Source organism: Alligator mississippiensis, chromosome 2 (genome assembly GCF_030867095.1).
Source record: "Alligator mississippiensis isolate rAllMis1 chromosome 2, rAllMis1, whole genome shotgun sequence".
NCBI lineage: Eukaryota > Metazoa > Chordata > Crocodylia > Alligatoridae > Alligator > Alligator mississippiensis.
Genome location: NC_081825.1, coordinates 241778191 through 241803065, shown reverse-complemented (window position 1 = coordinate 241803065; position 24875 = coordinate 241778191). Strand labels below are relative to the sequence as shown.

General features: G+C 43.5%; 1 protein-coding gene across 4 annotated transcripts in view; it reads left to right on the top strand.

Annotated features, from left to right (window-relative positions):
* The window catches only part of PAK6 (p21 (RAC1) activated kinase 6), a 59076-nt gene extending 42003 nt beyond the window's left edge, over positions 1 to 17073 (top strand). For all 4 annotated transcript variants that reach the window (XM_014595475.3, XM_059722998.1, XM_019496574.2 and 1 more), the window contains 4 exons: positions 9156 to 9282; positions 9543 to 9668; positions 10488 to 10622; positions 15261 to 17073. In XM_014595475.3, the coding sequence (XP_014450961.1) occupies positions 9156 to 9282; positions 9543 to 9668; positions 10488 to 10622; positions 15261 to 15428 (556 nt within the window). In that variant the 3' untranslated portion in view covers positions 15429 to 17073. The remainder of the gene's footprint in view (positions 1 to 9155; positions 9283 to 9542; positions 9669 to 10487; positions 10623 to 15260) is intronic.
* Positions 17074 to 24875: the final 7802 nt, after the last annotated feature.

Below are 24875 nucleotides of genomic sequence, written 5' to 3'. Positions count from 1 at the left end.
TGGGGCCTGCTCCCGCTTTCCTGCCGAGAAAAAGAAAAACACTTCTGAAGCAGATCCATCACTCCCCCTCCACTATAATACTGGGAATCTTCTCCTTTTCAGCTTAATAATATCAAGACCATTCATTTTCCCCTTTATTTAATTGCCTTGGTACTGAAATTGGGTTTGCAGTCTGAGTCAGATCATGAATGACAAATTAATTTACTATCTTAGTTCCAGTCACCTGAAAGCAAAAGGGTATCCAGTTATATTTCAGATGGTTCAAATAGACAGATTGTACCCTTGTGTCACTAGGTATTATGATAAGGGTATTTGATTCAGAATATTGGCAGAATTGTCATTTAGTTCAGATGTCCTCACATGGCTCCAACCCTATCTAGGGATCAGGGAAGGCCTCATACATTGGTTCATTACTTCTGTATCAGTCTGCATCACTAGGATATATAGAACATATATAGAGAATAGAGTATATAGTCCTAAACACATTCTCAGAGGAGGACACAGATCTAGAGATTGTCTCTTGAGAGATCAGTATTTTTCCAATCAGAAAATGGCATTTAGTTTCACAAACTGGTGGTCAAAATAGTTCAACTTTAAAGATCCCATCTGTCTCAGTAGAAGAGATGTCTTATCTGCTGTTCAGTATACTAGAGAATCCTCCTAGCAACAAAATCTCACTTCCTCTGTGAGAATGGTTATTACATTAGATTTGTTGGGCAGGAGGACTTCCTGTTTAGTCTTGCTGAACATTAGAGTTTCTAATTACCAGCATATAATGTTTAGGTATCAGTACCATTTCCGGGAGAAAATGCTCTCATTTGCTAAAGACCTGCTTGAAGAATACAAAAGAGTGATTAATACCAGGATGATTAGTAGTTAAAGACAGAAGCCTCACTTAATTCACCCAGTGCTGCAGCAAGAGCAGTATTTTCAGCCATAGCACTGTAATGACATGGCTTTAAGTCCTCTGGTCTGCAATTTGAAAACAAAGAATACAAGAAAGATGTTATGTTTGAAGCTGATTAGGCCATTCAGTGCTGGGATGAATAAAGTCCTAGAGAAGATAAAGTACACTAGATCAATAGCTAGTTCAATAAGTGGTTTATCAACCTTCAGAGAGAGAACTTGGAACTGTTGTCTTAGATATTGTAGGCAGCAGTGCAGTTCTACATCCTTATTTTTGTGTTTCATTCAGAAACATCATTAACACCACCAACAACTTCCTGCTCAATAGCAACTGAAGAAAAAGAACTTCAAGTCCTTGACAAAGGATGGAGAAGCCATATTCTTACCTTCCACATCAAAGTTTAGACTGCAGGTTTGCTGTGGTCCTCACGAGCTGCAAAAGTCTTAATCTCTTCCTCTCCTTCCTCACCCTCATGCCTTTTGAGGATATACTTTCTTGTTCTTGCAACAGTTAGAATATCATCACCACTGTCTTGTGGATCCCAGAAATAGTGCAAAGGGGTTGTTCTATACAATTAACATTGTTCCTTCCACCAACCCTCCACATCCAAAAGCTTCCTCATGAGATCCTCCTAAGTATAGAAAACCCTCTATATCTTGATCTTGGAAACAATGGCCACAGAGGAGGCTCTAAAAGAAAACATAATAAAGAGAATTTATTCTAGATATATTTTGATTCCAAAGAAGGACGGAGGTTTCCAACCTATTTTTATATCTGAGAAAGTTCAACTCATTCATTAGAAAGTTCCACATATTGACTCTAGAATCTATAATTACTTCTCTATCTATTCAAAATTGATTTGAGGTTCCTGATTTCCAGTATTTATATTTCCACAACTTTGTCAGGCCTTAATGATGAAAATAGTGATCTTCCCTGGATGGAAAGCAAAAGTACTTGTAAAGAGTCTTTCCTTTTGCTATTTTCACTGTTCCTTGTTATTTATAAAGTATCTATATATGGTATTGGATCGTTTAAGACACTAGGGCATACCTGTATGCAGTAATTTACACAACTGGCTCAAAAAAGTGTCATCGGAAGAGTGTGCCAATTATTTGATTTGCATGGATACCCTTTCTTAAGAAACTGGGTCTCAGAATGTATTAGGAAAAATGACACATTTCCTACATAAAGAATCTCTACTGTGGGGTACTTCTGAACTCTGTCATGAAAAGCCTTCTTCCAGAGACATGATTCTCCATTTCCAAGATTTCCAACTAGACTTTAAGATGCTTCCTCAGGTTAATGGGCCTCATGGCCTGAGTTTTTACATGCAAGCACACACACATGCACGCACATATGCATACATATATACAAATATATGTATTTATATGTGCATGCACACACATACATATATACAAATATATGTATTTATACACCCAGACATAGGCACACATTTGTATAGGTAAATATAACCCTCTATGCTCAGCTAAGGCTGAAAGCTCTACAACAGTGACTAGCTAAAAATCATTTATCTGCCAAGTCATAGAACCACAGAAAGGTAGAGCTTGGGAGGCCATCTATTCCAACCCCCTATTCAAAGCAAGATCATACCTATCTACACCAGTCTTCAATGACTCCCAGGAGAAGTATATCTACCCTTCTTATGGTGAATGCAGGATAAAAGCATCCTGAAAGGAACAGCATTCAAACCCCAGCTTCTTCAGTAACTATTGCTTCTAGCACTTTTATCTTGGGATAAGGTATGTATGCCACCAATTTACTAACTCTCAATCACTGAAACCATTTATAGATTAAAGTGCATGTCAACATAATGAAGCCAATTTGCTGAGCTCTTAGGTCTTTCCTTTTTCATTGGTAAGTCAAACTGACCCAAGTTGTAAAGAAAAACATGAGAGAAATACACTAAGAGAACAAGAAAGGATGACCTCATTTCACTCATCTGTATAGGAAGGCATGTTACTGTTGTGATGGATACAACTGACAGAGAGCAGATTTAGGCTAGACATCAGGAAAAAATTCTTCACGGTTAGGGTGGCCAAAATTTGGAATTGGCTTCCAAGGGAGGAGGTGCTTTCCCCTACCTTGGGGGTCTTTAAGAGAAGGCTGGATAGGCATCTGGCTGGGGTCATCTGACCCCAACACTCTTCCCTGCCTAGGCAGGGAGTTGGACTTGATGATCTGTTGAAGTCCCTTCCGACCCTAGCATCTATGAATCTATGAAACTATCCCCACTTTACTCAGTGCCTGCTAAAGACAGCTACTAAACAGATCAGCTGAACCAAGGATGTTAAAGACTGTTTGCGCAGTTCTCTTAAATCCGTGATGGATGAGATCTTTGCTCTCAGGGGTTATGGAAATAAGTCTGTTTGCAATAAGGCATAATGCCAAAAGCTTGAGACTGCTTGAAAGCAAGAGCAGACCATCATTTCATTCCATATGTGTTCCTACTCAGCTGGGGAAAGGTCTCCTTTGTCCCCTTACCTATGGAAGACTAAGGAAGATGAACAAAGATGAATCCAAAATAGTTTTGATTGCTGTCTCATCTATGCCAGATAGTGATTCCCAGAATCCTGTCATCATTCCAGAGAAGTTTACTGACCTCATAGCCCAAAACCTGCTGTCTCAACAGAATGTCAGGATTTATCATCTGGATTCTCATTCATTGGAAGGATCTGATGGATCTAGAGACATATAAGCAAAATCTCATTAAATTCCAGGAAAAGACCCACTCAAGCAAAAGAAGGTTCAAGTTTGGGTACCCAATAACAATCTAGTCCTAAGGTCCAGTCTAGTCCTATATTTGAATACTGGTCTCTTCTAATCTGTGCAAATCTATTTAGTAGATGTTAAGGATCAGGGAAGGCTGCTCCATTCACCCTCACTGGTCTCTCTGAGGCCTTTCCACAAAGCCTTTGGCCTCTTGTTTTTATCCGTCAAGGATGGAAGCCCGTGACTTTCCTACTTTTGGCCTTGGGCTTGTGCACTGGCCCTGAGTTCTCAAGGGTTCCAACAGCTGTCAGCTCCTTCATTTCATAGATTTCATAGACATTAGGGCTGGAAGGGACCTCGGAAGATCATCGAGTCCAGCCCCCTGCCCAAAGGGCAGGAAGTCAGCTGGGGTCATAGGATCCCAGCAAGATGAGCGTCCAGTTTGCTTTTGAAGGTCTTCAATGTAGGCGCTTGAACCACTTCTGGTGGCAGGCTGTTCCAGACCTTGGGGGCTCGGACAGTAAAGAAATTCTTCCTTATGTCCAGCCTGAAACGGTCTTGTAGTAGTTTATGACCATTCGACCTAGTCGTCATCCCGTGGGGTGCTCTGGTGAACAAACGTTCCCCCAGATACTGGTGGTCACCCCTGATAAACTTATAGGTGGCCATCAGATCACCCCTGAGCCTGCGCTTTTCCAGGCTAAAGAGCCCCAGGGCTCTCAGCCTGTCATCACAGGGTCTGCTTCCCTGACCTCTGATCGTGCACATGGCTCTTCTCTGGACTCTCTCAAGTCTCTTTCAGGTCTCACATTCATTAGATGTGGTTAGTACAGTCACCAAACAGCCTCCTTAAAGAGCTGTTTAATTTTAGCATTAGGTGAACAGTGCAGAATAAGGGAGAAACGGATCCAAAAGCAATAAAAACTATGTAACTGTAACTATCTTACTCTCCAGCATCTAATGAACAGAACTCTTGCTCATGAATACTTAAGCATCTTTGATTTAATTAGTTTATAAGGTGTATCTCTGTTTTTATCTTACTCTAAGCTTACCAACCCCCATGGAATATTAGGGAAGCCAAACTGCTTCAGACACTCTCATAGCACTGGCCTTTCTGGCTAGGGACAGACATTCAAAAAGCCTGAGTCTGAATTGATTCAATCTTTGCAGGTTAGTTTAACGTGGCTAGATTGAATCAGTTTGCAACTGCACAGACATTCTCTCTGGACTGAGGAAATTCAGGCACATGCCTGCAGACTCAGGCTAGAAGCTGGGGGCATCGCTAGAGCAGCCCTCCTTTCCCTTGCATAGTGCTGAGCTGAGAGGGTGTGTGGCCAGGCCTTGGCAGGCCTTCTGATTAGGGAGGTCTGCTTGCAGCATCCCAGGTTTTTCCCCACTCACTGCTCAAGGGGTGGGAGTGTTGTCAGCCCCCAGTTCCCTGCTAGCACTCTGAGGCAAAGCGGGGGGTACAGTGCATGCATCTATTGATGACACAGCTTTTTAATCTCCCTCCCTGCTTCTTTATATTGTCTTACTGTCTGCAGCAAACTGACAGATGAGCAAGCCAGTAGGGGGCTGATAACAATGTTTATCACCTGATCAGCAAAACATTAGCCTCTCTCCATTACTTCAAACTCTTCTTAAACAGCTGACCTGCTGATTAGCTCCAAACAGCCCTAAGCGGTTACTGTTCCGTCTGCCTGTCCCAGTGAAATTGGAGACAGTCACACACAGAGACACCTCTCTGCATTAGCTAGCATACCATATGCCTAGGGTCTGTGGCGCTGGGGTCCCTGCTGTGGGAAATGGGAGGGAGGAAGGGGGGAGATTTCTTGCTTGAGCAGTGAGCAGCAGGGGGGGTAGGGCAGGGGGAAGCCAGGCAGATTCTGCTGTGCCTGCAGATCTCTGCTGGAGCTCCAGCCAGGGAGCAGAGGGGAGGGGCTAGCCCTGCTGTAGAGCAGAGAGCCCCACCCAGCCCAGAAAGTATGCCAGGATGCTGGGGGTGTATGGTTTATTTTAAACTAGCAAGGGGTCTGGGACAGACATTGCATAAACAGATCAGTTAAGTCTAATACTACATTCAACAAAGTTTATCTCAAACTGGTTTATGTGCACTGAACATTAGGGGTGTGCAAAGCAGGCCCTATTCAATTTGGATTCAGATTCTGCCCATATCAGGGACAGTGATTCAATTTGTTGATTTTGGATCGGTGTCCCTGATTCAATTTGGCCAAATCTGAATCTGAAGATTCAATGATGATTCAGAGAATCAGCGATTCAGACATAGACACAGCTTTAAAAATTTTTTCAACATATCTTGTGGTAGCAGGCACGGCTCATGATGACTGTGATGCTGGGGCTCATAGAGCGTCCCACAGGAGTGCTGGGGCCCCTCCATGTGCTCGGCAGCGAACCCGGAAATGAACCGGAAGTACAGCTATTGGATACAGGTGGCCCTCCCCCCCGGTTCAGTTCAGCTCAGTTCCCGAGCTGAGGGGGTGGGGGGGCCCAGTGCACTCCCCAACAGAACCAGAAGTGGACCAGAAACACTTCCAGGTCTGCCACCAAGCGTGCTGGTGAGCCCCCGTGCTTCTGTGGGATGCTCCATGTGCTCCAGCATCGCAGCACTTGTGAGCCCCTACTACCTAGAGGTATGTAGGAAAAAACATTTAAAGCTGTCTCTATGTCCGAATCTCTCCAAATCGATCTGGAGGGTTCTGATTCAATTCAGAGAGATTAAAGGGTCCTCTGATTCGATTCGGATTCAGAGATTTGGCCACTGAATTGGGCCGAATCTCTGCAAATCAAATCAGGGACCAAAGCTTCGCACAGCCCTACTGAACATCTGTTCCATTACAGGTTTAAACCAGTTTCTGATCACTTAAATTGCTTTATGTTTAATGTCTGTCCCCTAGCCTCTGTGTCAGTCTGTCCTTGCCAGCAGCGTGCTGATGGCTTCAGCATTCAATTCTTTGGAGTGTTACTTTTTAACTATTTCTGTTCTTTTGATCTATCTGTTCCCCTCTGGAGCAAAACAGCTGTTTAACTTAGATAGAAACTGTATATAGCATTTTCACAGTTTAATAGCATAGGAGGTGTTATCAGTTGTCTGTTTATTGGATGACTTTTATCTGATGCTGCTGTGTCGCCTCCCTGGTAATACTTTGCTATTACATTCAGCGTGTCTGAGCATATAGTAAATATTTTAATCATAAAGTAAATATTTCCCATGTTCAGTCATATACAGTATTCATTTATTAATACAGACCTCTATGTCCATGAAAACAGTCATATCAGGTTATCTAATTATTATTATTATAATAACTGATAATAGGACTTAAAAAGATGTGTAATCGGGCTATTAAGAATCTGTCTGTCAAAGATCCAACTCCATGCCAAAACCTTAGTCCAGTCACTAGTCAAATTTTGAAATCTCCTATGAGCATATGTTTGCTGTTCCATAAATCACTCAAAACAGGATTTAGAATAGCCATGGCACCTACCAAACAGTAAGCTAACTTTAAGTCCTAATGACTCTCAGTCCTTCAGAGTTTGCAAGGACAAAACCGGTTCTTCATTTCCATACTCATATTTACCTAAGGTGGTAAGTTTATGTCAGTTTTATTCATTCTGTTAATCTGTAAGTAATCTTTCTTAGGGCACATGGTCAAGTGAAGCAAAATTCCATCTACTAAAGCTTTAGCTTTCTACCCAACAAGAGCTAAAGTATTTAGAAAATCACCAAATGCTTTTTCTTAAATGGTAGAGGGCAAGCAGCTCTCTCTCAAAAGCTGTGTAAAAGAGCTAGTTTATGTATTAAAGAAATCTAGAAAACAACTGTTGTCCCTATAATGTAGGGATCAGGTCATATTCCTTAAGGGCATAGATGGTCTCAGTGGCATACTTCAGGCATATTCTCATTATAGAAATTTGTAGAGCTGCTAGATAGTTGTAATAACATGTTTATAAAACATACATTAGACTTTGTATCCCAGTTGAATGCCATGAGCGGAGGTATACAGAGGTCACTCAAAGAAGGAATAAAAGTTACCTATCTGTATTCAGAGTTTTCTAGATGGACTCTGCCTCTTCATTCTCTGCCAATTCCCCTCACTTCCTCAGAGTCCTATTTACAACCTCAGACCTGAGAAAGAGGTTGGAAGAACTGAGGTCACTAGAGTGCCATACACCATTTTATGGCCTCACCCTCAGAATATCCAGGAACAAAGAGGGGAGAAGCAGGTTGGTGCAAGAGCTGTTATTGCTATTAGAAGTTCTGCCATCAGCTGATAGGGGTGTATCCCATGAATGTGGATGTACAGTGATCGGTCTGAAAGGACTTCAGTTAAAGAGAAGACAGCTTAATTTATCCCCTCTTTATAGATAGGTAAACTAGGGTAGAGAGAATATAAATGAATGGTATGGGACTATAAAGGTTCTGAGTCCATACCCCAGAGAAACATGTCCTTGCAGAAGACTGAGAAATTTAGGCGTTCAGATATGGTACACTGAAGAGTCAAGGCTAGAAATGAGAAATTCTAGTCTATTGTCCTAGTAGTGCTGAGGAGATGTTGTATCCACAGTGGTCCAGGAAATATGTAAGAAGCAAGGATTTATTTGTGTGTTATCATTTATTGGACTGAGGGATTGGTGTAGACTAAGAAGAGTGCATTGAATTTGAAAGCTTCCCAGACATCCAATTCAATGAAAGATCCTTCAATCTCTTGCACCCTACTTATTAACAGGTCCATGTTGGCTTTAGGTATAGAGAAGGCAGGGTAGATAGTATACTATAGAGTATACTATAGAATATTGTAGGGTTTTGCAACTGCCTGGATCCAGGTAGTCTTCATCAAATTGCCTGCATAGATTCTCACGGGGTAGAGTCGCATGTAATATTCACAAGCCATTTAATATTTTTTTCTGATTATTTTTAAAGCCTTTCTCAGCAGGTTTTATGGTACCTTGCCCCTACTGTGAAGCAAAAGAATTTGTTTTATCAATCGCTGAAATAGCCTGAAGTGCTAGTCTGGGCTGTGAATATGGACAAAGCTCTTTTGCATACCCACAGTCTATTTTTTTTTAAGTTGATTTATCTGAATTCAGCATGTGAAAGATTCTGGACCACCAGGCTTTGAGACAATTCACTTCTTAACAGAACAGGAGCGCTAGCAGCAGCCACAGTGCAAGCTTTTTCTCAAGCTGCTGTTTCCACCCTGAGATGGAAGAAATGCTTCAGGGTAAAATGATAAGGTAGTTCTGGCTCTATACCCATTTTCTGTGCCCTTTCTGCTAAACCTACTAATACTGATGAGAGTTAGAGTTAATTATGCTAATGTTCTTTTTGTGATGTGGACACATTGTTATGGGTATTCAGAATAAATATCTTGAAAATGTACCACTAATGGAAAGGGAGCTTGGCTGAAGGACTGCACTATTTTACAGGCATTTTCATTTATTTGTATTGTTCATATTTAAATGCAATGCAGCAGCTTTGAGATTTTCATTTTTATTTCAGACTAAATGAGGAACAAATTGCTACAGTGTGCGAGTCAGTGCTGCAAGCACTTGCATACTTGCATTCCCAGGGCGTGATTCACAGAGACATTAAGAGTGACTCCATTCTCCTGACCCTTGATGGAAGGGTAAGCTTCCTCTGTCTGTCTTCCTCAGCCTGCAGCTCACCCAGAATCCTTTTCTTTTTCATCTTTTTCAGTTTTTTTTTTCCCTTTCCTTTTCATCTTCCACTGCTCTAACCTTTTTCTCTTTCTTCTTTGCTGTTTTCCATGTTTTTTTCTGCTGTCTCTTCATCTTATCTTTGTTCACTTATTTATCACTGCATGCTTGTCACTTTCCTCCTGGTTTAGATATTCCATCCATTACCCTTCTTTCATCTCTTTCGCAGGTGAAACTCTCAGATTTCGGATTCTGTGCTCAGATCAGCAAAGATGTCCCAAAAAGGAAGTCACTGGTAGGAACTCCATATTGGATGGCTCCAGAGGTCATTGCAAGGGTCCAATATACTACTGAGGTAATATACCAGTTTTCGAGTAAAAGAACTAGCAAGTAATGGTCTGAAGTAATATAAGTGAATCACTGAGGTAATAATCTGCTCTTCTTCTGACCAGGCACTTAAAGCCCAACTAAACATAAACACAACACAACAGGAAACTTGGCTATGACAAGATGGTTATCTCCTAAAATGGAAAAAAACATGGGTTAGTCTAGACAGGTGATAACTATATTCTAACCATGTCACCGATCCTTGCTATATATTGTCTACACATGTTGTGTGCGCAGACCTTTTGGCAAGGAACAGTTTAGAATATGATAAGCCAGGAATCACTGAATGAATTTAATCTCCATAGGGAATGAAGGTGGCAAGGGAAAGACACAAATGTGAATACACATTACTTGGGAAAATTGTGAAACTATGAAACAGGTGACAGAACCAGACTGAGTATCCTGGGGATTGAGTTCCTTTATTTATTCACAGAACTGATATAATTTGGACAGTGAAAATGCGGGCTTCTTTACCCTGCAGCACAACAGTGGCTCAGTCGTCGCCTAGAAGAGTCACTTCTTGAAGAGTGCAGTCTCCATGACCTATTCAGTCTTCATCCTCTCAGCTAAAATTGCTTTCACGGGGTCCAGTAGTATCCAGCTGATTTAACTTTTCACCTTCTCAATGATATCTGAAATATAGTTGGGATGTTGCAAGCAATTATTTTATAAATATAACCCTCCCCTTGCTGGAAAAAGAAAGATCATGAGTAGGAAGCAGAGGGATGTTGCTATTGATGATTTGGAGGGTCACTATTCAGTGTGATGTTATATTCTACTTCTGCAGGTGGATATCTGGTCTTTGGGGATCATGGTGATAGAGATGGTAGATGGGGAACCTCCCTATTTTAGTGACTCTCCTGTCCAAGCAATGAAGAGACTTCGCGACAGTCCTCCTCCCAAGCTGAAAAATTTTCACAGGGTCAGTATGCTTTCAAGGCAGTTGTGAATCTGATTAATTGTTGATTGGCAAGTTGACAGAGTCCTGAGGGCCAGGTTGATGATAACTTATTCCACTTTAAAAAAAATTGGTCAAGGAATCCCAGTCCTATCAGGAGACTGCTTTACGGAGGCCACAGGTAGGTAATCTCTCTTCAAGCGTAGTAGGTTAAGTTGCTTGGGTGTCTCCCTTAGCAATCAGCACCGTGGTAGAGTGCTGACACCTAGTGGCCAGTGAGAGAAATTTTGTTAGTAAAAAATGTTTTAGGACTGTTCTAAGATGGCTCATTCAGTGAATTACAGCCACTGATACTTAACCTGACTTGATCACTTGTTGTAGAAAACTGGTATCAAAGTTTAGAAACACAGTGAGTTCCTTTTCAGGCACCAGTCAAACTCTTATTTCAGGCAAACTCTTCTGAGAGCAAATCATTTGTATAGTTTTGTGAACTATCATACTTTTCCAATTATTTCTGATCATCTGCAGCTGCTAAACCTAAATGTTTCTACTGAAAACATTTAACATTTAAAATTCACAGTATAACATTAGTTTAAAATTTAAAATTCACAGTATAACATTGTAGAAGTTGCTATTTTATTCTTTTTTACATATGCAAAACTAATATTACATTTTAGGGCTAGAATCTGGCCTCAATGTACTTTTTAGGTGGCATAACATTAGCTCAACCTGCCAATCCTGTTTCTGTGCACCCTTTGGAAGTAAACCTTGGTTGGTGAAGTGACCAGTTAAGGACTATCACCAAAAAGTTTAACAGAGCTAGGAAGGGAGAGCATGACTATATGGCGTAGTACAGTGATTCTCAGCCAGGTTGCTGTGGCACCCTGAGATCCTTTCATACATACTGTGGGGTGCCATGCAGTTTTAGCACTATTAAGTGTGCAAACATGATACACAAAATAAAACTGGAGATTTCAAATAGGAATCCATAGTGTTAAAACAATTCTGGTCTGTCGTGATCTTTCTGAGTTCTTTGCAGCAAAATAATTGCTTTATTATTTTTCTATAGTTCATAAATGTGTGAAAATTAAGAGCTGACATTTTCCAAGGGGGACCTCAAGTCTATAAAGGGGTGCCTTGCATCTAAAAAGGCTGAGAACCACTTGCCTAGTAGTTAGTATACTAAGCTGGAAAAAGGGAGTCCTAGGTCCTGGTCCCCATTCCCATCACTGCTTATGCATTTTACAATAAATGGTCATGACATAAAAAACAGAAATAATCCTGGAAGCAGGAACAAGAACCACGGATTTGCCATTTACAGGTGAGTGCTGTAACCATTGGGTAACACAAGCCCCATTAATCTTGCTAGTAAGAACCCTTTGGGGATTACCCTCTAAGTAAGGTTTGCTCCAAGAGATGCAGGTGCAAAGAACCAGCAGAGTGAGTTTCCCATTTCACTGTACAGAGACACAGCTTCAACATCTGTTAAAGGAATGTAGAGTTAGCATGATGGTTAGGGCACTCTCCTGGGAGGTGTGAGCTATGGGTCTAAACCCCCTCCAGCTGAGGAGAGCCCAGAATGAATCTCCCACTTCCTGGGTGAGTGCTCCAGCCATTAGGCTATTATGTAAATGGGGGTACCATCACTACCTCTTCCTGCATTTTAAAAGACAGTGAGCTTTGCATACTTCTTTCAAAGAATACTTGTCAATGCCTATGTTCAGGGGAGAATTCCAGGCTTTGGATCCTGATCAATTGGAGGTACCTGACTGCAGACCTTCAGGAGCCTAAATTTCAGAAAAAATTGGAATTTTGGATCCACCAGTGTGCTCAGTGTTTCCTGTTGGCTCACTCTGTTGGGGATTTTGCTTAGCCTATGGTGTTTTAGATTGCTTCTCTAGGCATCTAACTGTTCCCAGGCACCAAATAGGGAACCTGGGGTTTTGGATTCTACTCTAGAAGCCGTGTGTCTAAACATGAATATTGTATCAGCTAATGGTTAGGGTGTCTGAGAGTAATGGCAAATGATCAAATGGCAGTGAGTTAAAAGTGGTGCTGACTTCCTGCACAGCAGCTAACACATGGGAACTGCCTTTGTGCTTATTCCCTCCTCTATGGAAAGTGAAAGCTGCATAACAGTAACTTCATCCATGTTGGTCAGAGGTAACTTACTATAGAGTAAGAAAAGCAACATGAAGAGTTACTGTGCACCATCTGCTCTGTAGTGAGTTCCCAGCCTATTGATTCAATACAGTTTGATTTTGTTCATGCATACAGTCTTTAGATCAGTGGGTCTCAACCTTTCTAGACTCAAGGCACTCCTCCTTAGACTTGAGGGACCTCTTGGAAAATGTCTATTCTTAGCTTCCATTCATTTTTTGACAACAGAAAAATACAGAGCAATTCTTCTGTTGTAAGGAACTCGGAAAGATCACAGCAGGTCATCGTAGCTTTAACACTATGAACTTGTATTTGAAATATCCAGGTTTGTTTTGTGAATCATGTTTGCACACTTAACAGGGCTAACATTGTGTGACACCCCACAGCAGCCTTGAAAGGACCTCAAGGCACCCAGGGTGCCACAGCACCCTGGTTTGGAATCACTGCTTTAAACTATTGGATCTTGCCCAAAGTCCCATTTTCCTGGTAAACACCTTGTTAAATATCATGACAGACACAAGTATGGCACCTAGTGTTAACATGAGGATTAGTAGAATATCTATAGCAGGGGTGGGCAATTATTTTGGGCGGAGGGCCGCTTACTGAGTTTTGGCAAGCCATCGAGGGCCGCACGACAGGCAGCCATGGGCAGATAAAGATTAATTTTCTAAATTTTTTAGGGGCCCCGTGGACCGGAGGCCGCATTTTGCCCATCCCTGATCTATAGGAAGTTTCTTCCCTCTCAAATTTTTATGTGAAAGGGCAGATTTCATACACGGAAGCAGATCTAGGATTTTGCAAAGCAAGTGTGGGAACAGCAACTGGTGCTGCAGGGGTGGCTGCATCCTCTGCTCCCAACCTTTGTCCTCTTCCCCCTGCCCTGGACTGGGGTGGGTAGACCATACCGCAGAAGCAGCAGGTAGGGATTTTAAGTCCCCAAAGCAGGTAAGAATTCCCCGCCCCCCCTTTCCCTCCCTGCTCAGAAGCAAATCCCCTTTCCCCTCTTCCCTGCCTGGCACTGCTGCTGCACTCACTGCCCTGGGCTAGGGAGAGACATTAAAAAAACCTGAGCCTGAACTGATTCAATCTTGCAGGTTAATCTAACTTGCCTAGGCTGAATCAGTTTGCAATTGTAAAGACATCTCATCTGGACTGAAAAAACACAGGCACATGCTTGCAGTGGCTCAGGCTAGAAGCCCTTCCTTCCCTTCCATAGTGCTGGGGGAGGCATGGCCAGGTCCCAGCAGGATGCTCTGATTAGGGAGAGGTCCCCCGCTTGCTAGACAGTGAGGGAGTCAGGGATTTACACAGCATTTAGTTACATAGCAGGGAGCATTTATCAGCCCATCAACAGAACAAAAGGATCTTTCATTAATTCAAGCTCTTCTTAAACAATTTGTTCCAAAGAAGGAATGGAGGGACATTACCAGCTACCTGCTGATTAGCTCAAAAAAGCCCTAAGCAGCACTGTGCTGTCTGCCTTTGTCCCGCCTCCCACAACACAGACTGTAGCCAGCATGTGGTATACTAGCTAATGATGAAGGATGTCCGTGCAAGGCACGGGGGACGGGGGAATCATTGCTTCAACAGGAAGTGATGAGGGGGTGGGGGGAACAGGGGGAAGCCAGGCAGACCCTGCTGTATATGCAATCTCTGTCGCAGCCGCAACCAGGGAACAGAGGGGAGGGGCCAGACCAGCTCTCTGAAACAAAGAGCCCCTCCCAGTCCAGAGAGCATGCCGGGATGCTGGGGGACTCTGATTTAACTTTAACTTAAACCAGGAAGGGGTTTGGGACACAGTGCATAAACTGGTTTGACCCAAATCAGTTAAGTCTGATACTACATTTAACCAGGTTTATCTCAAACCAGTTTCAGTCATTTTAAAGCCAGTTTATGTGCACTGAACATCTGTTTTGTTACAGGTTTAAACCAGTTTCTGATCACTTAAACCCGTTTATGTGTAATGTCTGTCCCTAGCCCTGGAGGTAAGGAGAGCTCCAGAGCTGTTTCCACCCAACTCCAGCTAGGCTGCAAGGGGGCCAGGCTGCGTGGGTTTCCCCCTCCCTGTGCCTGTTCCTGGGCTGCCAGGGAACAGCTGGGGGACCAGGCAAGGAGGGAGAACCTGCCCCTTGTGGTCCCAGACTGAGTCCAGCCCCTGCACATCCTGGCTGGAGTAATTCTGGAGCTCTCCCCTTGCCTCTGGGTTAAGTCCAGACAGTGGCAGCAGCGGGGAGGGGAAGATGTGGAGAGTTCATGCCTCTGAGCAGGGAAGGGAAGGGCGGGGGGAGTTTTACCTGCTTGGGGGACTTAAAAAGACCCTGGCTGATGCTCCAGCCACCTGGTCAGAAAGTGGGGTGCAGTTATGCCTCTGCACCCTCTCTGGATTCAACTTTGTTCATACAGGATTTCATCGTGCAGATTTGTTCTTTTTTAAGCCTATTATTATGTAAGCTCTGACCTGGTTCCTTAAGTGATTTGACCTGACTAGTTCTTTCTCTACAGACTTCCCCAGTTCTGAGAGACTTCTTGGAGCGGATGCTGACACGAGATCCCCTGGAAAGAGCAACAGCACAAGAACTTCTAGATCACCCCTTCCTGCTCCAGACTGGACTTCCAGAGTGCCTGGTACCCCTTATTCAACAGTACAGGAAACGCACCTCCACTTGCTGACTGCTCATGGAAAAATGCTGATTTTCCAGCACTGGAAATGCAATACCTATGCTGGAAATACTGTCTGTACTCAACTGAGACCCAGACAGTCTCACCCTGTGAATGGTGCTTGCCAGTATTCTTTCAAAAGGATGAATGTGAATACTCCTGAATACTCCCCTCCAGCCCATGGTCTCTAGCTGCTGCGTTTTTTTTGGCTGAAGACAATCAACAGAAACTAGATCTGAGTAAGACCCAATCTTGCTCAATAAGAAGACAATCTTTACATGACTTCTGAATTGCTCAGCTTTCCTACAAGAATGGCATTTTTAAGATAAGTGAAGTTGTATATATGTCTGCAAACTCCTGAAAACTTTAGCCATTGGTGACCAAATTGGAACTATTTCCTAAACAGAAATGTGATATTTGTTCTTGTATACCGAAGTCCTGGGCTGACCCAAAGCAGATGCATTTTGGGGCAGCTGACTCCTTTAAGAAACAATGCTGTTTTTCTTTAAGATGTTCTCTCAGAGATGATTTTTTCTCATTCCTGAAAAAACAGATGTGGTGTATGCTGTATAATATTTTCAAATGCCTCATTCACATGCAGCAAACTGCTTCATTTTTGCAGAAGATGTATGTGATTTAGCAACAAGACTAGCAGGTGGGCTGCCATGAGTCCATTTCACAATCTTACCTGCATGAAGGGTGATTCTGACTGGCACGATGTCTGCTCATAGTCTATTCTGCCGGCCACCAGAGCCCTACAGTTGAGAATTCCTAAAACCTAACACCCTGGTCTTCTCTAGCACTGCCTGGATTGGAAAGTGAAACCTTGTTCTTGGCAGGAAGAGTTTAAGAAAGCTTGTTCCAGGATCCAAGACCCCAGAGAGACATTAGACTGATGTCAAGATAAGCTTCCCTGAAACAGCTTTTGGGTAGCCCTGCATACAAGTTGTGAAACCTGTAACAGGTTCAATAAAACATTGAAGCTGTCCTGTATATCCAGTAAAAAGGTGATTTGTTTTCTTGGTGAGAGCATTTGGCTTCCACCTCCTGTTTTTGCTACAGCCGGACAATGCCAGGAGATTTATTTTGTTGTGTAATTTGTTATTGGCACCCTGCATCTTTGCTGATATGTCTGAAGGAGTCCTGAAACCATTTTTTAAAATATATTTAGACATTTTGTATGATAAGTTGTTTGATCACTGAGATTGTCAAGATCATTTGACATCTAGGTCAGGTGGTAACATGTATAGTAATGTGTATAATTGTGAGGTATCTGGAACATAGCCCTGCATGTGAAACTGGGATCCCCATTTGCAGCCAAATTACAAAGCTCACAAACATGTTGATTCTTTTGGGGCAGCCCTACTGCCTCAAAAATTAACTTTATAAATTAATTCTCTTAATTCACCTCTTTACTTTCACTACCACCCCCAGTTACAGAGCTGGCTTTAGATGAGTAATATAAAATTCTGTGGCCACATTGGGGAAATTTTGATGTCAAATGTTTCTATATTTCCAGATATCTATCCTTTTTATGAAAAAAAAAAAAAGCCTTTTAAAAGGCTTATAATTTGAAACAAATGATCCTTACTTTCTAAACCTGTGAATTGTTTGCACTTGTGCTTTAAATTAAAGTAGGTCTTGATTTATTCATAAACTAGTTGCACTTCTGAGATCTTATACATTACACCTACAGGGCTGAGACAGAAGGGAGCAGATACATCTATGAGTTGTAATGGCTGTTCTAACTCATTTGTATACTGAAGAGGGCATGCTTTCAAAACTGGAGGGAACCACAGCAAGAGGGATGGCCCTTGAAAGCAGGGTTAAGCAGGATTTGATCTTTGGCACAATGCTGACCAAAAAGAACAGAGGTGAGGGAAAGCAGAGCTCTTTGATGGAACATGAAATTAATTTGAAAAGACTAAGGGAGATATCCATTTCTTCTCTCAAATCAATAATCGTAATGTTCAAGGGGTCTAAGTAGGGGTAGGGGTCTACTTAATTCATGGTTTTGCAGTTTTCATGGCATTATCCACAATCACCAGGAAATATTGCATTGTCCACAATTTACCACAAAATCAGCCTTAAAAAAGCACATTATTCAATACATTATTTTAGAATGTCCCAATGCTTACCGCAATACAAAGACAGCACAACAATCGCTATAGACATAGATCACGTGATTGAGAGTTACCGTCTGCTAGCAATGTCGACTACATGATGGCACCAGTCAGTGAAGGGAAAATGTTTCAGTGCCATCTTTTAAGATATTAAATGCAATGCCAATGCCCCTCCACCAGATACCACAAGGGGCAGGACCGCTGGGAATGCCAGCAAAATTGGCTCTTCATGTTGTGACCAAGCCACAAAAATTGCTTTGTCTTACTGTGAGTTAAGTAGGCCCCTAACTATAAAATTCTGGCGCCTTACATTCATCTGCAGAGTTCTTGCACTACAGACCTCTGATTGACTGTTTTGTAAAGTAGGTGAGAGAGAGACTAGGAGTATCAAAGGAGCACAATAAAATCAAATTTCTGTGCCGTAGCTTGTGAAGATTGAAGACTGTAGTCTCGGGGGCTAATACCAACTCTCAGAAACTAGGCACAAGATAGAAGAAGGACAAGGCACCCCCATGGTAAGCACTGCCAGATTTTAATTTGCTTTGCAGCAGCACCAAAAAACTCCAGCCTCATTGTGTGCTAGGTGATGTGCAACTATATGACAAAAAGATAGGCAACATCATGAAGATCTGTTTTATTGAATAATCTACTGAATAATCATTCAAGAAATGTAATCTTGAAATGCATATCACAGCACTTTCAGCAGGTGCTCATTGACAGCTGCTCCTTACTACTGTAACAGGGGTTAGGGATGAGTCATAGATGATTACTCAAAAAGGACAGCAGCAGTGCAAGTTTCCCTTATACTTGTGTTCTTCAGCTGTGCTTGGAAAGATCTAATCTGATGTCAAAGTATCCAAGTTCCTGTGTCCACTCAGCTCTTGAACTCTGCTGCTGGTGTCCATTCCGATAGTGGTTTCTGAGCACTGAACTGTTCACAAACACTGTCTCATACAGTAACGAAAAACGTTTTGAAAATGTTAATTCTAAACGTTCCTCATTTAACCAATTCCTGCCATCCTCCCAGTAAATGTGTAACTATAAGCCATCTCTTTGTAAAACACAGGCACACTGCTAAGGATATTGTTTAAAAGTTAGTTTCAGGATGAGCACAGCAAATATAGTAAGGTAGATGGGTGTTTCTTCATGCCTACAAAAAATTTACTAAACAGCCATCTACCTTACTAAAAATCACAGGCACCTTTTAAGTGTGTCAGTGCAAAACTGTCAGGAAAATGTATCAGCCCAGACACCAAATGTCCTTTTACTCTGATCATGATGAAAAAATGGTGCTTTATTGCTTGTTTAAAAAAAATACTCCCCAGGGAAAAAGGTGACTAGTTTTGCAAGACTGCTCTTAATTCTCTTACCAGCAATTTGTAGTCACTAGGCAGTATACTGGGGAAATAATTGTAATATTGCATCTTTCCTTCAAGCCAGCATCCTTTTTAAGTATGAAAATGATTGCATTCCCATGCCTATAGATTGCAAAGCAGGAGACTTAAGCAAGACAGATGAAAAGGTGCCTGCTGGGCACCTGGGAGGCTGGAGAGGTGGTGGGAGAGGAGTGTTGGTAGGGAGTTGGTTGCTGGGTGAGAGGCATGCAAAGCAAAGGTAGGGAGTGAGCAAGAGGTCCACAAAGGTTCAGCAGGAGGCTGGGAAAGCAGGAGAAAGGCTGCCCAAGGAGTTGCTGGCAGAGCTGCTTGAAGTATGGAGAAACAAGTGTGATAACTGCCCCTGGAGGCTGAGAGGAGGATGCCCTAAGACAGGGGCGGACAAAATGTGGCCCACGGACCAGATGCGGCCTGCCAGGCCATTCTATCTGACCTGCAGGGCCCCTAAAAATTTAGAAAATGAATATTAATCTGCCCCTGGCTGCCTGTCACGCAGCCCTTGCTGGCTTGCCAAAACTCAGTAAGTGGCCCTCCGCCTGAAATAATTGCCTGCCCCTGCCCTAAGGCCTCTCTGAAGTGAGGGTAAGTGGATGATAAGATAGGAGTACCCAGTCACTTGCTGCTTCTCTCAGCCCCAGGGCAGAGGTTGCTGTGGGCTGCACTGTGCTTCTGGCCCCTCCCATCCAGTGGCATATGGAACTGACTGCACAGCTAGACCTGCCCCACTGCCACGGGACCAGTTCAAGCCCAAGCCCCACCAGAGCATCAAGTCCTGGCCTTGTTGAGAGTCCTATCCCATCTCTGCCCTGCAGGCAGAAGTGTGGAGACCCTCCCACTGGGGCTGAAGGGAAAATCTGGCCCTTAGGAGCTATGTCCGTATCACCTAGCTTTGGGGAAGCACCCTCTCCTTCTTTGGGGCTCAGAGGGCCCCCTGGTTTGGATAATAGTAACTGTCTTTTTCCCTTCTGTCACCCAAACTCACCCCACAGTCAGACCCAGGGCTCTGGGAAGCTTCAAGATGCCCAGAAAAGCCAGCCTAAGAGCAAAACCACTAGTGCCAAAATCCCACAGCACAGGCCATTTATCTTCTACCAACCACTAAAGCCCAGTGCCAGAAATCTTGGGCATGAGTCTCATCTCATCCTGCACCAGCCATATCCAGATATAATTACACACAGTAGAGTTACTGGTGATATGCACCAGCATAGTCAATGGAAGAATCGGAGCCTCTGTGATAAGGGCTGATTTCCAGGACAACTTTGCAAATTCGAAAGTCTTGAACAGCCTAGCTGAGACTGGAATCCAATATAGGCACTTGAACTTCTGGTCTCTGGTGAAGCTAATCTCCAATTTCTTTTAGAGCCAATTTCTGCCAAGAATCAAAGTGCGGACGAGATTGGACACAGAATGTTTTTCCCTTCTCCATGTGCAGCTTTGAATTAAAACAAATTTGAGCATTATAGCTGTGCAAGTTGAATTGAAATGACAAGTCATTACTGATTGCTGTAAACAAGGGGAGGAAAGCCCAGCTGTTCACTTTAAAGCTGTGAAAATGCTTCAGTGTCTTCAGGTCACTGATTGCCTAGGGGAAAACAACAGAAATAAGGCCAAAGCAGCAAATTACACATATTTTCTGGTATTTGCTTCTGAATGTTTGGTTGACTGCATCTTCATAAAGATCTTCATCCATTCGTGACAGCCGCAGCCATTTTTCAAGGAATCTGAGCGGCTTCAGGCTTTTAGTTAATGTTTGCAAAGTGCTTTGAAAATGTGAAGTGCAGAGCAATCATAAAGATAATAAGCCTGATATCTGGCCAGGGAGAGCTGCTCCCACCTAGAACCAGCTCCTGGGTAAAAAAAAGAGGAAACTGCTCTATGTGTAGCTTCCTCTCTTCTGTGACCAGAATGTAGGGGAATACAGCCCTGGGCTGTGCTTCTCACCTGATGACATCCTCTGTGTTAGGTCTCTTGCTTCAGTCAATGTCAAGATCTTGCTGGGCTACCTAGGATAGCTGAACATCGGGGTGCCCAGTTCGTCTCATTGGGTTGCTATTGCCCTTGCAGAAAGCCATTGTTGTTATTCTGTACATGCAATGGTGTCTGTTCATTTAAATAAAATGACAAGGCTGGGAGGGACTTCAAGGATCATTTAATCCAATCCCCTGCACAGTTGTAAAAGGCAGTAATCCCAAAATTAGCTTATTCTGGGCCTGATGTTCCAAGTTATTGCCATTATTATGTGCATATTAGGAAATCTGGGGGTTAAAAAGCAGGGATTGTTGGGTAAGGACATCGAGTGAATGGAAAAGCTAAATTTAGAACCTGCAACAGAGTATATAAGGAACATCCAAATTGTTGTTATAGACATGGTGATTTAACTAACCAGTTGGCTTTTATGTTTTCTTCCCTTGGTTATCATTAATTGGCTATTTTCTAGCTATGCTGGCCTCAATATAGAGGCCTACTGCAGCCAGGCAATATGCCCCCTTGAGCTTCCATCTCAACTGACCTTTGCCAAGTAAGGTCAATACACTTAGACAAGACTCCATATGAATCCCTGGCAGCTTTAGGAATAAGAGGCACAGAAGTTTAAAAGATGGTATTTTATTTTTCCCACAGAATCAGCACAGAACCTGTCCCAGAGTGACACCATGGGATGCTGTACTATGAATTTGATAGATCCCGTATGAATGGTGCATAAGAGAAAATTGCTCAGTACTTATATTCATTAAAATTTCTACAGCACAGGTGAGTATAAAAACCTCTTTCACAAGTGATTATCAAAACCCCTGCCCCATCCTGCTTTGGCTCATTACTTCTGCTTACCTGAATTCTATCTGATTTCACTTGGAGATGAGATTCTGTCTAGGGAATCTATCAAATGCCTAGTCACTGCAGTAGTTAGGCTGCCTCATCTTTCTCCTGAGAACCAGGACAGGGGCTAAGTACAGACAGTCAAAAAGCCTGAGGTTGAATCGATTGTCTTTGCAGGTCAGTCTAAACTGCACAGATTAAATTGAAAGAGAAGCAAACAGACATTTACCTTTGACTCAGGAAATGCAGCCACATGCCTGCAGTAGCTTGAGCCAGAAGCTGGGGGACACTAAACCATGGCTCTCTGGCATGTAGCCAGCATGGGTTGTGTGTTTGCTTCCTCTTCCTGCTGCCCCTGAGGTCTCTGGGATTTGTAGTGCACAAATCACAGCAGCAGGACTCTGCAGGGTTGCTCATCACTTTCTCTTTCTGCTTCCAGGTATCTCTGGGATTTGTAGTCCACAGTTGCAGCCAGCAGTAAGTTTGAGTGGGTGAAGGGGTGTTTAACCTCCCTCTCTAGCTCAAGACCTCAGCTGGAGTTTTCCTGGGGGGAGGCAGTCCCCTCCCTGTAGACTGGGCTGCATCCCCAGCTGGGTTTGCCCCCCCGCTCCCTCTTGTCAGCCAGCAGGGCCAGCCTTGCTCTGCTGGAGTAGACAGCACAGCCCAACCCAGGGCTGGAAAGCATGCTGGGATGCTGGAGGACTCTAATTTAGCTTGAACCAGGAAGGGGTCTGGCACAGAAGTTTCATAAACTGGTTTGACCCAAATCAGTTACGTCTGATATTACATTCAACCAGGTTTATCTGAAACCAGTTTCAACCATTTTGAAACTGGTTTATGTGCACTGAGCTTTTATTGTGTTACAGGTTTAAACCAGTTTCTGATCATGTAAACTGGTTTATGTGTAACTTCTGTCCCTAGCCAGGGTGTTGCTGGCATGGAATGCATTTAGTGCTTCACAGAAGAAATAGCTTCATTTTAAAGCTACTTTGGGGTGTGCAATCCCTCTCTGCACAGTCTGTACAGGACATTGGGATCTGTTTGGAAGCAAGATGTAACACATGTAAAATGCAACACCTATTTTTTTCATCCAGATTTCTGTATGGTGTAGCCGACAGGGAAACTTATGCTGCTGTCTCTATGACAGACTCTGTATGGTAGAAACTCTTAAGCAGTGCGGTGACACAAGTCATGTTCTTGCATTTCTCAGTTTATAATAAGTGTTATTAATATCCTTTAACTTTAATCATAACTACTAAAATTACTTTCTCATGTATTGCTGAGGAGTCATATACTTGCTCAGCCTTGCTTGTTTTGAAAGCAGCTATCTCTCTTCCTCCCCTCCCCCCCACCTTCAAGCTGCCTTGCTAAAACAGGTTGGAGCAAGGAGTGAAATAACACCAAAGCAAACTTATTTTCCCCAGTGCTGCCACCTCCAACAGAATGTCATCCTCTAGCTCTACTTCAGCTTGTTGGGGAATTAACAATCAGCCTGGAGAGGGTGACAAGTAGAACTAAAAGCAAAGCAGAGGGGATCATTGGATACCTTGTGTTTTGACCCTGCAATGTTGACCTCAAAAAAGCTGGCAGCTAATTTCAGGGCTCTTTCTGAGCCGAGTGGCCAAAACAGTTGCAAATATTTTGCAAATAGGTACACAAAGGGAGATGTCTCCCAGCCAATGGTGTGGAGGAAAAGGTTTTTGGGTACCAAGAGGTGAATCTGTTTTCCTTCATGCAGCATTATCTTGGCAGAGAGGAATGAAGGTGTCTGTCCTGTACTTTCCAGGTTTTATGGCTCTGAAACAGTTAATCTCTAGGGTGCTTCTCTGCCTTGCTTTCTTCCTGGCTGTGTGTATATGGGAGCAACAACAGGTGGATCCTGGTTTTTTTAAAAGGGTGGAGGTGCTGGAGCAGCACCCTGCACTGCAGAGGTGGATGCACCCTCATTCCCAGCCTCCTCCTCCTCCATCCACAACTGGGTTGAACAGACCCTGCCATGGGAGCGGCAGCTGGGGACTTTAAAACATGCTTAAAGTCCCCAAATCAGATAAGTCTTCCCCTCCCTGCTCAGCAGAACTTCTCCTCCACTCCCATTCCTCCCCTCACCCTTTCTACTTATGGCACTGGATGCAGGAAGCAGAGACCCACCTGCCACCATTGCTGTCTTGTTCACTTCTGCCTGGCTCCAGCTGGGGCTGTTGGGGGTGGCTGTACAGGGAACCAAGCTCAGCTGTGGGACAGCAATGGCAGTGGAGGTGATGGATGGGTTCCCTTTCCTTGTGCCTGCTTTCAAGCTGGCAGGAAACACTTGTGGGGACTGGGCAGGGAGAGGGTATCTGCTCATCACTGATGCTGCCCAGTCCCCAGGTCAGCCAAGAACAATGGAAGTGGCAGGTAGGGGAGGGGGAGAATGGGAGGGAGGGTCCTCCTGAGCATAGATCAGAAGGGAGCTAGTGCTGGGGGGAGGAGGTAGATTCTTACCTGTTTTGGGAACTTTAAAGTCCCCTGTCCCTGTGGTATGGGGGGAGAGGGGGTGTGTGGCCACATTATTGCACACCTCTGGATCTGCTTCTGGGAGCCACATTGGGCCACTCAGAAGACAACTGACATACTACTGCTAGCCAAGGAGCTTGTTGTCCTCGAGTTCATGTATGTTTCAGGAACTAACCAGTGACCCCGGTCCCAGCTCTACCTTGAATATGTACATGTCTGTGCGCTCCGTTAGTCTCAGGCATGGCATAGAGGATGGAGCTTGATTTCCCAGCATTCTGGTAAGGCACATTTAGCAAAATCAGAAGCTGCACCCTGCTGCGGTGGGACTCCTGACTCGGAAGTTAGGAGCAGAACAGAGGCAAAGCACTTTGGAGCAGTGTAGCCTGAGGGCCAACCATGGCCTATAGCATGCTGAAGTGCAGGTAGTGGCTGTCCTGTCCTAGAGATTGAAAAAAAACGTGATTAACTGCTGTTCTAGTACCAGGGAATGGCTTATACTCTACTCTGAAGGGAGTCAAGTTTAAGGTCATGTGCATCATTTTACTTCTTAAAGTATATAAATTGTACGTGCAAACTGCGTACTAGGGGTATGTGAAGCGGACCCTATTCAATTCGAATTCAGCCCAAGTCAGGGA